The sequence below is a fragment of the Macaca thibetana genome, chromosome 7 (assembly GCF_024542745.1).
Source record: "Macaca thibetana thibetana isolate TM-01 chromosome 7, ASM2454274v1, whole genome shotgun sequence".
NCBI lineage: Eukaryota > Metazoa > Chordata > Mammalia > Primates > Cercopithecidae > Macaca > Macaca thibetana.
In genome coordinates, this window is record NC_065584.1 from 126251413 (window position 1) to 126268236 (window position 16824).

Sequence of the window (16824 nt, forward strand, 5' to 3'; positions counted from 1 at the left end):
GCGGAGCTTGCAATGAGCTGAGATCCGACCACTGCACTCCAGCCTGGGTGACAGAGTGAGACTCCGTCTCAAAAACAAAACAAAACAAAACAAAACAAAAAATCCTTAAGTTCTTTGGGTACTTTGTTGACTGGCCAGGTTTGGGAACTTTTGTTCCAGTCTCCTTGTCCACAGGGGCTGTGGCTAGAGGCTTTGTCAGGTTACCCTTTCCAAGCAGTGGCAAATGCACCTTCCTTAGAAACTGAGGCTGTTTTAATCTTAGTCTGGAGAATTTACTCAGCTCCAACTAATTCTAAACTGTTAAGCAGGATACCCTTTTTTTGTTTGTTTGTCACATTGGAAGTTACTTGTTTCTGGGAGTCTTTGTGGTATAGATGGAACTCCAAATCAGCCAAACTGGGTAGAGACCAGGAGCAGAGACTAGATCCAAGGTCTGCTCTTTTCTTCGATTGGCCATTGTGCCCCTGCCTACCTCTGACCAGGTGGCACTTTGAACTTTGAAGGAACAGGAATGAGTTACCCTGAGCATGATACTTGCCCTTCCTCCCCACTCCCAGGTCCACGGTCACTGGGTCTCTGCCCTGCTGTCTAAGTCTCTGCACAAAGCCTCCTGGCCTTGGCTGCTTCTGTGGCTTTTGCATAAGTGGCAGTTCTCAGAATCTGGTAGAGAATCTGCTTTGTGAGATTAGAGTGTAGTGTGTGGGCAAGAGACAAATATAGTTCTTAACCTGCAGGAAGGGAGGGGAAGGCGAAGAGAGCTCTGCCTTGGACAGGTCTCTGACATGCTTGTTTATAGAAATAGCAAGTCCATGGTTTGGCTGGAATGACTTACAACTCAGGTATTTATAACTTGAATTGAGTGGGATTGAGAAGTGGGGGAAGGGAAAAGGGGGAAGAAAGTAGCTGGTGGCAACAAAACATAGCAACAAAAACAGATTTTTTCCTCACAGTTGCTGGGGTTTCCTTGCCAGTTTGAGGTCACCCAAATCCTAGGGGACCCTGGCCTTCTGTGACTCTGGCCCCTTAGTTCTCTATCTCAAGGGAGCAGCCACTCCGTGCCATTGCAGACTCCCTGTAGTGGTCCCTAACACTAAAAGGGAAAGCATTTCCTGCCAACTTCTGCTGTGGGTCCAAGCAGGAAGCCCTTCCTTTTTTTTTTTTTTTTTTTTTTTTTTTTTTTTTTTTTTTTGAGACAGAGTCTCGCTCTGCCGCCCAGGCTGGAGTGCAATGGCCGGATCTCAGCTCACTGCAAGCTCCGCCTCCCGGGTTCACGCCATTCTCCTGCCTCAGCCTCCCGAGTAGTTGGGACTACAGGCGCCCGCCACCTCGCCCAGCTAATTTTTTGTATTTTTAGTAGAGACGGGGTTTCACCGTGTTAGCCAGGATGGTCTCGATCTCCTGACCTCGTGATCCGCCCATCTCGGCCTCCCAAAGTGCTGGGATTACAGGCTTGAGCCACCGCGCCCGGCCAGGAAGCCCTTCCTAACTGTGCCACTGTCTTGGCTCCACTTGGACTCGCTTCCTTTGGCTAGTGCCTGTCCTCTAGCTCGTGGACATATCTGATCAGATCCAGGGACTTGAGAGAGAGCAGAAAAGCTTCGAAGGCCCTGCCCAGTGTCTAGGATTGTGTGTTTATGGCTCTGAGACGACTTGAGACCCTATACTGTGACATCTCTGTTGAGGATGGCTCTGGACTCTGGAGAGTTCTGTCCTTACCTCCTTCATTTCTTTCAGCACTCACTATTAATCACGCCTCCCTTCTGGGAGCTCTCCACTTCACTGGCTTCCTGGTTCTCCTCCAGTCTTTCTCACTGCCTGTACCTCATCTTCTCCATGCTCTAAAAATAGGTGTTCCCTGAGGTTGGGAGTTCAAGACAAGCCTGACCAACATGAAAAAACCCCGTCTCTACTAAAAATACAAAATTAGCATGCCTATAATCCCAGCTACTCAGGAGGCTGAGGCAGGAGAATCACCTGAACCCGGGAGGCAGAGGTTGCTGTCAGCCGAGATCGTGCCATTGCAGTCTAGCCTGGGCAACAAGAGTAAAACGCCCTCTCAAAAAAAAAAAAAAAAAAAAAAAAAAAAGACTGCAATCTACAGGCTGGAAACTACTGTTCTATCTAGTATGAATGAGCAGTCCTGTCTCTTGCCTCTACGCCACCTGTTTTTTCCATCTACTTTAATGAGAGCCAGAAGAGCACTTAAACACGTGGCTTTAGTCTTTCTTTCTCTCCTGGGAATAGACTAGTATGAAGTTACCCGTTTATCTTATTAAAGTGATGATTTTGCTGGCTCTCTTTCTCTTGAGAGGATACGGTAGTGCTCTGCCTAGTTCCTACTGGGAGTGGTGGGTATTCAAGCCTTCCCTCGCATTATACTTGTAGTAATTCTGCCTCCAGTAGCCTTGCTTCAGGGGAAAGATGACACCTCTGTCAGGTTGGTATACGCTTTCTTCCATCTCAACACTGTCCACCTGCCAAAGCAAAAGCTGGGTCACAGCTTGGGTATTCTCCCTGCTTCGAGGCTGCGTTCTGGGTGTGGAGGAGCTCACTGTAGAGAACCAGCTGAGTCCTCTCTTCTTCCTTCTGAGTTTCCACTTTGCATGAAGCAGTGTTCCTAGAGCTGTAGATTGACGGGTCAGGGTGCCAGCTGCCTGCAGCAGTTGTGTCCCAAGTCACTGCCCAGACACAGTTGCCTGGACTAGTGTGTCTCTTAGGCTGTATTTCATTGGCATTTGGGCCTTAAAGGTTTGGAGTTGAAGTTCCCATCAGAACTTTGGGCTGCATCCCAGACTTTATGGACAGTTATTTTCTCACAGGGCCTCTTTCCTACCTCACTTTCTTCAAGTGATCCTTGAGGCCAGAACTCTCTCACGTGTGGGCTTGCTTCCTCATGTGGAAAGATGCTGTAGTATTTAGAGGGGTAGGTCATTGGTTCTCAGAGTGTGGTCTGAGAAGCCTGGAGTCCCCAAAACTCCTTTAGCGGGTCCATGATGTCCTGTTTCCAACTACATATCCACATGAGGCTAGGTTTTCTTCACATACTTCCACCAGATAATGTCAGAACAGATTGAATGCACATGCAGATATGAGAACCCAACTCCCTTCTGTTAAGCCAGATATGAAAAAGATTTACAAAAATATAAAACAGTGCCATTCTTCTCACTAATTATTTTTGTTTTGGAAAATAAAGTTATCTTTAATAAGAATGTTAATATGTGGCCCGGGCGCGGTGGCTCACGCCTGTAATCCCAGCACTTTGGGAGGCCGAGGTCAGGAGATCGAGACCATCCTGGCTAACATGGTGAAACCCCGTCTCTACTAAAAATACAAAAAATTAGCCGGGTGTGGTGGTGGCACCTGTAGTCCCAGCTACTCGGGAGGCTGAGGCAGGACAATGGCGTGAACCTGGGAGGTGGAGCTTGCGGTGAGCCGAGATCGCGCCTCTGCACTCCAGCCTGGGTAACAGAGTGAGACTCTGTCTCAAAAAAAAAAAAAAAAAAAAAAAAAAAAAAAAGAATGTTAATATGTAATGGGTTTATTGTTATTTCTAAATGAATTAGTAAATATTTTTAATGTTTCCGATTGTGATTTCAAATATAGTAAATATTGATAGATATAACCTGCATAAACAGTAGCTCTCTGTTGTCCTTGATAAGCTCTAAGACTGTGAAGAGGTCCCAAGACCAAAAAGTTTTAGAATCTCTGGGCTAGGTCCTGCTTGATAACAAACCACCTCAGAAATCCCCCTGGCTTAAGCAACAGTTTATTTCTTGCTCATGCTACGTATTCAGTGAAGGTCAGCATGGGGACCTCAGGCCCATCTCATTGCCTGCTGCCATGCTTAGCAGTCAGAAAGGGGTATGCACAGTGGTTCTGTGACAGGTCAAAGAATTATACAAATACGTAGCTGCCTAAGGACAGACATGAGAAACTTAAATAAAAACGCAGATTTTTGGCCAGGCGCAGTGGCTCACTCCCGTAATCAGCACTTTGGGAGGCCAAGGTGGGTGGATTGCTTGAGGTCAGGAGTTTACGACCAGCCTGGGCAATATGGTGAAACCTCATCTCCCCACTAAAAATACAAAAATTAGACAAACACGGTGGTGGGCGCCTGTAATCCTAGCTACCGCAGAGGCTGAGGCAGGAGAATCGCTTGAACCCTGGAGGCGGAGATTGCAGTGAGCTGAGATCACCCCACTGCACTCCAGCCTGGGTGACAGAGCGAGACTTGTCTCAAAACAACTACAACAAACCAGATTTTTGAGTTCTTCATACCCTTTCCCTCCACATTGCCAGGTCAGTGAGTGTTAACGAAATGACTTGAGGCTAGAGAGAGAAGTGGCGATGTGAGTTATAGAAGGATGTTGCTTATAAGGTCCTAAGCCCCACAGCACATGTTCCATTATATTTTTTCTCTCTTTTTAATATTTGTTATGCAATATTTAAGACATACAATAAAGACATGGAATAATAAGCAATTATGTGCCTACCATCAGCTTATGAAACAAAATGTTACCTCTACCTTTCTGCTTGTCCTCAGCTCGTCATAGCCTTTCTGTCACAGCCAGTTTTAGATACTTTGTGAAGAACAGTTTATTGGCCTGAAATACCCCAGTTTTCCTGGGCTTTCACTGTTTCTGAAGCCTCTGCAAGGCGTTCATTTATTCCTTAAATATGTGTCAAGTGCCCATTGTGTGCCAAAGGCTGTTTAAAGTACTGGGAATACATCCACGGGGTACAGCAACCTAGGTCCTGTCCTCAAAGAGTTCACATTCTGATGGGACAGACAGGCAGTAAGCACATGGACAGAAATATAAACAATGTTGGGTTGCTACCTGCCTCTGTGAGCTATGAAGAAAAATAAGGCTGGGTGGCCGGGCGCGGTGGCTCATGCCTGTGATCCCAGCACTTTGGGAGGCCGAGGTGGGCGGATCACTTGAGGTCAGGAGTTTGAGACCAGCCTGGTCAATATGGTGAAACCCTGTCTCTACCAAAAATACAAAAACTAGCCGGACATGATGGCAGACACCTGTAATCCCAGCTGCCTGGGAGGCTGAGGCAGGATAATCGCTTTAACCTGGAAGGCAGAGGTTGCAGTGAGCTGAGATCGCACCACTGCACTCCAGCCTGGGTGACAAGAGTGAAACCCTGTTTCAAAACAAAAAAAGAAAAAGAAAAAATAAGGCTGGGGCCGGGCACGGTGGCTCACCCCTGTAATCCCAGCACTTTGGGAGGCCGAGGTGGGCGGATCACGAAGTCAGGAGATCGAGACCACGGTGAAACCCCGTCTCTACTAAAAATACAAAAAATTAGCCAGGCGCTGTGGCGGGTGCCTGTAGTCCCAGCTACTCGGGAGGCTGAGGCAGGAGAATGGCATGAACCCAGGGGGTGGAGCTTGCAGTGAGCCGAGATCTGACCACTGCACTCCAGCCTGGGCGACAGAGCAAGGCTCCGTCTCAAAAAAAAAAGAAAAAAGAAGGCTGGGTAAGTTGGGTATAAGACTATGGCAGTAGGCGGGTGCAGTGCGTCACACCTGTAATCCCAGCACTTTGGGAGGCTGACACCGGTGGATCACGAGGTCAGGAGTTCCAGACCATCCTGGTGAACACTGTGAAACCCCGTCTCTACTGAAAATACAAGAAAAATTAGCTGGGCGTGGTGGCGGGCACCTGTAGTTCCAGCTACTCGGGAGGCTGAGGCAGGAGAATAGCGTGAACCTGGGGGGCAGAGCTCGCAGTGAGCAGAGATGGTGCCACTGCACTCCAGCCTGGGCGACAGAGCGAGGCTCTGTCTCAAAAAAAAGAAGAAGAAAAAAAGATTATGACAGTAAAGCTAGTCTAAAAGGCCCTCTCTGAGGAAGAGACCTTTGAGCAAAGACTTTAGGAAATTAGCTTTGTGCATAGCTGAGAGAAGAACTTTTTAGTCCAAGGAATGGCATATGCAAAGGACCTGAGGCTACAGTCGACTTAAAGTGCTTAAAGTTGGTCCGCTGGGGTGGAGTGAGTGAGTAAAGGGGAGGGTGTAGGAAATGAGGTCAGAGGTAGCCAGAGGCCCGATGATTTAGGGCTTTTAAGCCTGGGTAGAGTATTTGGATTTTAACTTAAGGGAGATGGGAAGCCATTTGGAGGGTTTTGGGCAAAATGATGACATGATCTCATTCATATTTTTAAAGAATCCCTGTGACCTACCGTATGAAGAAAAGACTAGGGGGTAAGGCCTGAAGCAGGGAGAGCATGTGGGTGTTACAGTCCAAGTGAGAGATAATAGTGACTTGAACTAAGTGGCATGCTGGTAAATAGTTACAGGCTCTCTGAGAGGGGAAAAAACTGTGATTTGGAAGATTTGTGAGCCTTTGCTGATTTCCATGGCGTAAGTCGTCCTGCGGTGGTGATTTCAGGGCCACTCGTGTGCTACCACTGCACAGTCAGCATTCATGAGTTAGTGCAAGCCAGCTCCAGCACACCACCGACTGAACTTGAATGCATTGAACCTGGGGTGTGTTTGCAGGGGATGTTCAAATTTGTCTCCATCTTCTAGGACAGGTGGAAGCTCTACCACCTTCTCGGAAAGGAGGCGAGGAAGAAGGTTATCAGAGGGAGAGTCAGTTTATGAAGTCCATCATATTGAAGCCTTGCAAAATAATCCTAGATGTTGAAGGCCTTGCAGGAACTCTGGACTCTTAGATCCTTTGAAAGTGGAGCTCAACCCAAAACCTCCCTGCAAACAGGAAGCTGGTTTGAGTTAAGAACATAAAATAAAAACCAGCTGATGCCCCTGAATGTTTTCCCCTGCTCCTCCCCTTCCACAGAGCCAAAGGAAACTGCTTTTTTTCCCCTCTTGGATAGCTGCTTAGAAGTCCAGAAAAAGCCAAAAACATAAATCCTTTGAAAATAAGCCAAGTTTTGAGCTCAGGCAAACTCCTGCCTGTGGGGTTTTCCTAGTGCGGAAGTATGTTCCACTGCTCAGAGTCCTAGGAGGAAAATGACCAACAAACACAAAGGTGCCGGTGATCAGAGCCTGTCTCCCAGGCCAGGCGGAAAGAGATGGTCTGTAGCAGGGTTTCCCAAACTAGAGCTTCCAGCCCATTTGTAGGTCGTGAAATCAGTAAAGTGGGCCATGACCAGAATTATTTTTTAATGAAATGGATATAATAGAAAATAGAGTATATTGCACTCTAGGATTAACAATAGGATATTGTTTTGTGAAACTTTCAGTTTTATGCATATGCACACACATGTCTCTATATACTGGGTCATGATATAAAATGTGTTTCTTACTGTGGGTCATGGCCAGAAAACTTTGTTAAACACTGGTCTTTAGAGTGTTACTAGCCCACGTCTCCTTCTTGCTTTAGAGAATTAATTCTCTTTGGAATGGGATCATCTACCCACAAAACACCTACCCAAATTCCTGTTGGAAAGTAGATCAGCTGAGAACCAATGGACTTGGTGTAGTTCTTCGGGACCGACACTGAAGCGTAAGGGATGGAAGGGATCAATGCAAATTTGAATCCAAAGGATTTACCTTTAATCAGATTACCAGGAGAAAATAAGAGTTGAGCAGCCCTTTAGCTCCCTACACTTGATTTTGTGGCCTCTCCCAGCTGTGTGGGTAATGCCAGCTGTGTGGGTAATGCCAGCCTGGGGCCTTTCTCTTTCCTGTCTGCAGAAGGCAGTGGGTGTGGCAGGAATGTCCCTAAATATCCCCTCCTCTGGGAGAGTTGCAGGTTCAGTGCCAGGATGACATGGTGACTTAAACTGAGTATCCCCCAGACTTCCCCAGGATGATTTTGTTGCTCTCCAGTCAGTAATAGGTGACTAGGTCCCAGTGGTTCATTAAGCTGAGAAAAAGTAGAGCAGGCATAAGTTAGGGTAACACATCAAGAATGTATAGAGAAGGCCAAAGTTACTTTATTCCACACTAGGTTTAGTGCCTCAGATCGGCACAAGGGTAATTGGCAAGTTTGGTGCTTGCCAGGTGGCTCTGGGTTCCTTCTTTGTATCGAAACCATATCTACCAGTGAGCAGACACATGTTAGAATTCCTCATCTGCATCCCCAAGATACACAGATAATCCTTGGGGACCTTTCTGGGGAATAGGTATTAAATGTAACATCTCTGAAGACTTATTTTGGTCTTCGGCCACCACAGGGCATTTCCTTCCAACCTAATTCAAGCTAAAATAATACTCAGAGATAAAAATTTAAACACGGTCTCTAGGAGTACTTTTTTTTTTTTTTTTTTTTTTTTGAGATGGAGTCTCGCTCTGTCACCCAGGCTGGAGTGTAATGGCGCGATCTCGGCTCACTGTAACCTCCACCTCACAGGATCAAGCGATTCTCGTGACTAAGCCTCCTGAGTAGCTGGGATTACAGGGACCCACCACCATGCCCAGCTAATTTTTGTATTTTTAGTAAAGACGGGGGTTTCACTATGTTGGCCAGGCTGGTCTCGAACTTCTGACCTTGAGTGATCTGCCCACCTTGGCCTCCCAAAGTGCTGGGATTACAGGCGTGAGCCCTTGCCCCTGGCCCATCTAGGGGTACTTCTAATTCTGCAGTTGGAGCAATAAGAGAGAAGGAGAAACTCCAAAACTGTCTTAATTGATTCTGAGCCTCCCCTCTCTAGAAACTGGCCTGGACTAGTAGTAGACCGCCCTGCCACAAGCATCTACCCTATGTGTTTCTGGTTTACATTGCCCTCTTAGGGCCTCCGAGACTCTCCTCACGGTCAGTGTTTTCACAGCAAAGTGCTGTCTAGCCTGTTCACATGTCCGTCCTGCATTCTGAAGCTCCACTCTCTGAGCCAGGGGAGGTCAGGGACATTCCTGAGCAGGGCCAGTGCAGGGAGTGCATAGTCCTGGAGCAGGTAAAGACCTGGAGCAGCAAATGAAAGACCTGAGCAGAGGATGACGTGAAGTGACAGTAAGAGGTTAGAGGGAAGTCTCAATCTCACTTGGCATCGTCTAGCAGAAAGAGCAGTGAGTTAATTTGAGGTTAGTTCAGTGTGGGTCCTGGGGCCTGCAGACAGTGTGGGGTAATAATACTAATGATGAGAGTGATGAGTGTCTCCCATGGCCATGTCCTCTCCAAATCTCTGAGCATTTTATCTTTCATCTCTGTGGGAGTTGTGGCTTAATAATAATAATTAGAATACCCTGAGCATCCGTGCTTTGCAGAACACAGCATTAAGCCCTGTTTCTGCCTCCTTGGATTGTAGTCTGTACGAACTGGCAGACATTTGGGAGGTGGAGCCCTCTGATGGAGGGGAAGAACATGATAGAATGCAAAGGTCAGGGATATTCTGAGTCACCTAATTGATACCTAACATTCTTTTGGCTATTGGTAGGTCAGAGTGGCCTTTCCTTCATGTCTGCCAAAGCACAAAGATCAGTGGCCTCACCCAAGTCTCACGGATCCAAGAGTCTAGTCTGGGGATCCCAGGCTCCAGCTTATACATGGTGCCTTCCTGGTTTTGGGGAATGCTTGTTCCTCTGTGGCCATGAGTTATACTTTAACGAGTTGGTTTTCTTTCCTGTGGTACCAGCAGACTGAGCCCTCCTGAAAATAGGTGTCGCACACTGGGTTTTTCCCATGTGATCAAGAAGCCCAGTGACCAGAACGGAAAAAGCTGCAGAAGTCATAGTTCCATTCACCTGAAGACATGGGCATCTGGAAAGTAGCCAATGCCTCAGGATGTCCCAAGTGCCTTCAGCACCTTCTTCCCAAACACACTCTGTCTATAACGTGTCACTTCTGTCTTGCTCTGACAGGTGACCTTGGAGAAGGTGCTGGGAATTACAGTGTCTGGAGGCAGAGGACTTGCCTGTGACCCCCGGTCAGGTTTAGTTGCCTACCCAGCAGGGTAAGTAAGTGCCTTGGAAGAGATCTTGACGCATGGGAATTTATAGCCATGCTAGAGCAGTTGGGGTGGGCAGGGGTTTTCTGGTATCTTCTGGAAGATACATACAGGTTAATGTTTCATTGCCATTTTTGTAAAGGGACGCAGGACCAGGTAAAGGTTCTTTGGTGCTGTCATTGTTGCCATCCTGTCCTGCTTTTTGGTTATCTACTCCACCTCCCACACACAAATTTCACGCAGTTCCTAACACCATCTTCAGTAGCTACCTTCTAGTCATTTAAAGGACAACTTTGTTGAGATGTAATTCACATACCATATAACTCACTATTTAAAATATCCAATTCAGTAGTTTTTAGTATATTCACAGAGTTGTGCAGCCATCACCACAATCAAATTTAGGACATTTTCATGACCCTGTTCCTTTTTTTTTTTTTTTTGAGACAGGTTTTGGCTGTCACCCAGGCTGGAGTACAGTGGCTCGATCTCAGCTCACTGCAGCCTCCACTCCCGACACTCAAGCAATCCTGCCACCTCAGCCTCCTTAGTAACTGGGACTACAGGCGTACTGCCCCATGCCTGGCTAATTTTTTGTAGAGATGGGGTTTCACCACATTGCCCAGGCTGGTCTCGAACTCCTGAGCTCAAGCCATGTTGAAGCCTCAGCCACTCAAAGTGCTGGGATTACGGGTGTGAGCCACCATGCCTGGCCCCATTCCTATCAGTCACTCTTCATTCCCACCCCTACCTTACCAGACCTTCATCCCTAGGCAACCACTGTCTCCATTAATTTGCCTATTCTGGATATTTCATACAAACGGAATCAGATAACACTGTATTTGGCCTTTTGTAACTGGCTTCTTTTTGTTGTCCAGCCTGGAGTGCAATGGTACAATCATGGCTGACTGCAGCCTCAGCCTCCTGAGTAGCTGGAGCTATGGTGTGTGCCACCATGCCCAGCTAAGTTTTCAATTTTTTTGTAGAGACGGGGTCTAACTGTGTTACCTAAGCTAGTTTCAAACTCCTGGGCTCAAGCAGTCCTCCTGCTTCAGCCTCCCAAAGTGCTGGGATTACAGGCGTGAGCCACCACACCTGGCCAGCATACTGTTTTCAGGGTTAATCTATGTCACAGCGTGTATCACTATCTTATTCCTTTTTGTGGCTGAATAATATTACATTGCATGGATGTACCACATTTTATCTGTTCTTCAGTTGATGGACATTTGAGTTGTTTCTACTTCTTAGCTATTAGGAATAATGCTGTTATGAATCTGTTCTAGTCACTTTGAGAGAGATCAGTGCCACAGAAGAGAAATAGGGGACTGGGGCTACTATTCTTTCTCTTGCTGCCTTTTCACTCCTCTGCTCCTACAAGTGGGAAACCTCCAACCATAGTTTCTTCAGGCTTCTAGAGAAAGCTTGGAATCCCTCCTACTTCTGGCTCCCTCTGTTCCATGCTGATAGGCACAGGAATATGAACATGAGTAGGGCTACTGCTGTACCTTTCTTATTCTACCATTAACTTGGTAATGCCTAGTTCATTCCCCAATGTAATTTTCATAGCAACTTTTATAGTTTTTATACTAGATACATGATTTGCTTAGTTTTATCACCTCATCAAAAAAGCTCCGTTATCAGGCTGGGACCGGTGGCTCAAGCCTATAATCCCAGTACCTTGGGAGGCCAAGGTGGGCAGATCACTTGAGGTCAGGAGTTCGAGACCAGCCTGGCCAACATGTTGAAACCCTGTCTCTACTAAAAACACAAAAAAATTAGCTGGGCGTGATGGCGGGTGCTGGTAGTCCCAGCTGCTCAGGAGGCTGAAGCATGAGAATCACTTGAACCCAGGAGGTGGAGGTTGTAGTGAGCCGAGATTGCGCCATTGCACTCCAGCCTGGGTGACAAAGAGAGACTCTGTCTTAAAAAAAAACAAGCCACCACCAAAAAAGGCCACCTTTATCAATCAAGTACAGTCACGTGTCACTTAATGATGGGGATATGTTCTGAGAAATGTGTCATTTTGCAATTTCGTTGTTGTGCGAACATAACAGAGTGTACTTACACAAACCTAGATGGTGTAGCCTACTACACACCTAGGCTACGTGGTATAGCCCGTTGCGCCTAGGCTAGAAACCTGCACAGCAGGTTACTGTACTGAATACTGTACATAATCCTAAGACAATGGTATTTGTGTATTTAAACATAGAAAAAAGTATGGTAAAAATATCATATAAAAATATATATATAAAAGGCACACCTGTATAAGGGCACTTACCATGAATGGAGCTTCCAGGACTGGAAGTTGTTCTGGGTGAGTCAGTGAGTGAGTGGTGAGTGAGTGTGAGTGCCCAGAACATTACTGTACACTTTACAAACACTGTACACTTGGCCATACTAAATTTATTTTAAAAACATATATTCAACAATAGATTAACCTAACCTACTATAACTTTCTTACATTTTATAAACTTTTTTTTTAACTTCTTGACTCTTGTAATAACACTTAGCTTAAAACACAACACAGTACAGCTATACAACAATATTTTTTTTTAATTTTTTTCTGAGATGGAGTCACCCTCTGTCACCCAGGCTGAAGTGCAGTGGCACGATCTTAGCTCACTGCAACCTCTGCCTCCTGGGTTCAAGTGATTCTCCTGCCTCAGCCTCCTGAGTAGCTGGGATTACAGGCTCCTGCCACCACACCTGGCTAATTTTTGTATTTTTAGTAGAGATGGGGTTTCACCATGTTGGTCAGGCTGGTCTTGAACTAATGACCTCAAGTGATCCGCCCGCCTTGGCCTCCCAAAGTGCTGGCATTACAGGCATGAGCTATCATGCCTGGCCCAAAAATATTTTCTTTTTATCTTCTATAAGCTTTAAATTTTGTTTTTAACTTTTTAAACTTTTCTGTTAAAAACAAAGACACAAACACACACATTAGCCTAGCGCATAGAACTACATAGGGTCGAGATCATCAAGATGTCACTAAGTGATAGGAATATTGTAGCTCCATTATAATCTTACGGGACCACTGTCATACGTGCCCTTCACTGTTGACCAAAATGTTATTATGTGATGTATGACTGTACTTATTCTATGCCAGGCACTTTTTAAGTACTGTATATTAATTATTTAATACTCTGAGCAACGCTTTGATGTTGGTACTATTATCACCCTCATATTTTAGAGGAGGAAATTGAGATTCAAAGAGGTCAAGCAGGCCCAGTGCGGTAGCTCACGCCTATAGTCCTAGCAGTTTGGGAGGGCAAAGTGGACGGGTCACCTGAGGTCAAGAGTTCAAGACCAGCCTGGCCAACATGGTGAAATCTTGTCTCTACCAAAATATAAAAATTAGCCTGGCACGATGGCAGGTGCTGGTAGTCCCAGCTACTTGGGAGGCTGAGACGGGAGAATCGCTTGAACCCAGGAGACAGTGGTTACAGTGAGCCGAGATCGTGCCACTGCACTCCAACCTGAGCAGTGAGCAAGACTCCATTTCCAAAAAAAAAAAAGTTAAGCAGGCAGGGTGCAGTGGCTTTGGGAAGCCAAGGCAGGAGAATTGCTTTGAAACCAAGAATTTGAAACCAGCCTGGGCAACATAGTGAGAACCCTGTCTCTACCAAAAAGTAAAAATAAAAAAATTGGCTGGGTATGGTGGCATGTGCCTGAAGTCCTAGCAACTTGGGAGGCTGAGGCAGAGAGAGGATTGCTTGAGCCCAGGAGGTTAAGGCTGCAGTGAGTGAACTATGATTGTGCCACAGTACTCCAGCCTGGGTGACACAGTGAAACCCTGCCTCTTAAAAAAACCAAAAGGGTTAAGGAGTTTGCTCGAGGTAACATAGCTAGTATGTGTATTGGGGTTCTAACCCAAGTAGTATGACTGTAGAGCTCTGATTGTTAAAATGGCACAGGGTGGGGGAAGACCACACTTTTTTTTTTTTTTTTTGAGACGGAGTTTCATTCTTGTTGCCCAGGCTGGAGTGCAATGGCACGATCTCGGTTCACCACAACCTCCACCTTCTGGGTTCAACCAATTCTCCTGCCTCAGCCTCCTGAGTAGCTGGGATTACAGGCATGCGCCACCACGCCCGGCTAATTTTGTATTTTTAGTAGGGACGGGGTTTCTCCATGTTGGTCAGGCTGGTCTTGAACTCCTGACCTCAGGTGATCTGCCCACCTCAGCCTCCCAAAGTGTTGGGATTACAGGCGTGAGCCACTGTGCCCGGCCACTTTCTGCTTATTTTTAACAAATTGCTTTTCCTCTAAGCTGCCTGCCTGCCCTTTGAATGAGAAGAGCCCCCTTTATGGGCAGCTCAGTCTGCGCCAGGGAGACTTCCATCCCTGGGTTTGGGGTCATTCTCCCTCCCAGGTGGTCCTCTGGTGTTTAATGGCTGCAGGAGGGGTGCTGTGGAGCCACACGGGCTCTGCCTGGCAGAGGCTGGACTGGGCTCCATTTTCCCCTAGAGAAGCAAGTTGATGGAAAGACCTCTCTACTGGATAAGTTTGTGCAGCCTGCCTCAGGGGAATTCCACTTGTTCTTGCCTCTGCCTGGGAAAGCCAGGTTCCCTCTTGTTGGAGGTGGGGCTGGGGCTGGATGTAGCATAGGCAGAAAAGGCCTTGGGGTGCTGCTTGGTGCATGCTGAGCCCTGTGTCCCTGCCCTGGGGAGTGTGGAGTCCTGCCCGCTTTCTTCCTCACACACCCCTGGACTCCAGGCCTGGTCTTTAAGGGCGTGTGTTTATGCATGTTTATGGGCAGGTCTCAGCCCAGTGCATGTGCCTGGGAGTCATGATCCTTCCAGGTGGTGTGCAGGCTTCCCTGATGGAACCTCTAGTAGGTTTCCTGAGTGTGTGTGCTTGGCTTTGGCCACCCCCGGGCAGTGCCCCTAATCTGTTCCCTGACCTTTTGATTTCTTAGAACTTCAAGTTCTCTGTGCAAATGGCTTCTTTCTGGGTGTTTGAGTTTTGCTGTGTTCCAGAGCTCCCTGATGTGCTGCTGTGATGTTGGGGGCCACCAGATTCTGTGTGAGCACAAGCAGGTTCTTCACCTCCCTCCTCGTCTCCCAGCTTTTCTTATCTGATCATCCTTACACTGCCCTCAGCCCCCACACTCTTGTTCCTCCTGTGCCTGTTGCTTTAGGAGCCAGCTCAGGTATCCTAGAAACAAGGAGAGAAACAAAACTCAGAAAATTCTTTGAGGCCCAGAGGCGAATATCAAACCAAAACAAAGTTTTCTGAAAGGAAATAGAACAGCACAGGAAAGGAGGGTGGGCAGTGTGTCAGGGAGAGGTGGGTAGGACCTCCAGGCTGAGCATGGAGCCTGTCCTAGTGGCTCCTACATCCCTTGGCTGTTGTTTCCCCATGGGAAGCCCCCCTACCAGAGGATGTCAGACAGCCCCTTTGAGAGACTTAGTTGAGCTGAACACCATTAATTGAGTTGGGCCTTTTCCCCATCCGGCTTAGTGGAGATGGACGTTCGAGCCCAGCACAGCCCCTGGGCACCTGTGCCCCTGTGCCTAGTCCTGAGAATGGGTTTCTCCTGGCTCCCATGCCAGAGTGGCCTGGGTGAGTGTCCTGCGCACAGCTGCTGCTCTCCTGCTGGGGTGGGAAGTGTCCTAGTGAGGTAACAGGGTGTATCCGGCAGCTAAGAAGAGATCTCTTGGTCGATTTAAGTGGGGAGGAAAAGAGGGAAGCCCTGCTCTCCTGAGGAGGCCCTCCATTTACTCAGCCCATGTTAGAATTGGTGCTGAGATCCTCAGCTTGGAAGCACTGCACTGGGTGTGACGGAATCCTCCTCCTGAACTGTGTTCTCGTGGCACCTGAGCTGAAGGAACACAGAGCTGCCTTCTTACTCTCTGTAGGGAATTCACCAGGGACAGTGGAGAGACCCGTGGACCTGAGAGAAGGAAAGGCTGGGACTCGGTGCCCAGGATCACGCAGTGTGTTAGCAGACAGGCCTGTGACCTTAGTGTTCTGCTCTTTCCACCTCAGCGCTGCCCTTGAGCATCAAGGAGTCCTAATGCCTGAGGTACAGGAGAGGCATGGGCCTCTCCCCAGGGCCCTGGTTCACACTCTGCTACGCAGGAGGTTCTTGGCAGCCAGGGCTTTGAGATCTTGCAGCTAGTGACTTGAAGATGTATTCACTCATTTACAAATAATTACTGCGGGCCTACCTTCTAGGCCCTGGGAACTTAACAGTAAGTAAAACAGACCAAAAATACCATCCTCACAGAACTGGCAGTCTGGTGTGTGAAGATGGATCCCCACCCCCAATGTAAGTTATAAGCATGATTACAAGTTGATGTGTGCTTTGGAAACAGTATAAGCAGTAGCAGTGACGGGGGTAGGGTTGTAATGATAAATAGGGCTGGAGGGCGACATTTGAGCGAGGCCAGAAGCCCCTTTGGTATGCTTCTGTGAGTCACTCTCAGATTTTACCTGGTCTGAAAGAAACAATTCAAAGGCCTAGGGTCCCTGGTTGATCTTGTGTGTCCTGCTCCCTGTCTATGCTGCCCCATGCATAGCTCATCCCGTCCGGGGGATGGAGAGTGGTAGGAGGTGGATCCTGTGGGAATCCTGGGCTCTGTGGCAGCAGCAGGCCTGGACCTGTGTAGGGAAGGGGGATGTTGAAGGCTTGGCCCTTCCTGGGCAGTAGGCCCAGCACCTGGCGCCAGTACTCCACAGCGTGACTCCCCCAGGCTGAGGCCTTACACCCTCCCCGTGAGAGTGAGCAGCCGCCCTGCACCCTCGGGTGCTGAGTTGCGGGACTCGGCTGGGTGGGCCAACCCAGCCCTTGGCATGTGGTGGATCCCAGCCAGCACTGCAGCAAGGGCTCACCCTGCTGGGCAGGGTCAGGGGATGTAGAGGGAAAGATTGATACAAACCGTGCCCTGCGCTCCTCTCCCCAGCTGACCTAGGAGCTTGCTCAGAATTCACCAAGAAGGCTGAGAGGGCTCCTTGGTGCTTC

General features: G+C 47.8%; 1 protein-coding gene across 5 annotated transcripts in view; it reads left to right on the forward strand.

The window, feature by feature from the left end:
- Positions 1-16824, forward strand: part of MAPKBP1 (mitogen-activated protein kinase binding protein 1) — a 53198-nt gene that overhangs the window by 15069 nt on the left and 21305 nt on the right. For 4 of the 5 annotated variants that reach the window (XM_050799369.1, XM_050799371.1, XM_050799370.1 and 1 more), the window contains exon 3: positions 9775-9866. The exons of the other annotated variant lie outside the window; for it this stretch is intronic. In XM_050799369.1, coding sequence (XP_050655326.1) covers positions 9775-9866 — 92 coding nt within the window. The remainder of the gene's footprint in view (positions 1-9774; positions 9867-16824) is intronic. 5 annotated transcript variants of the gene reach the window in all.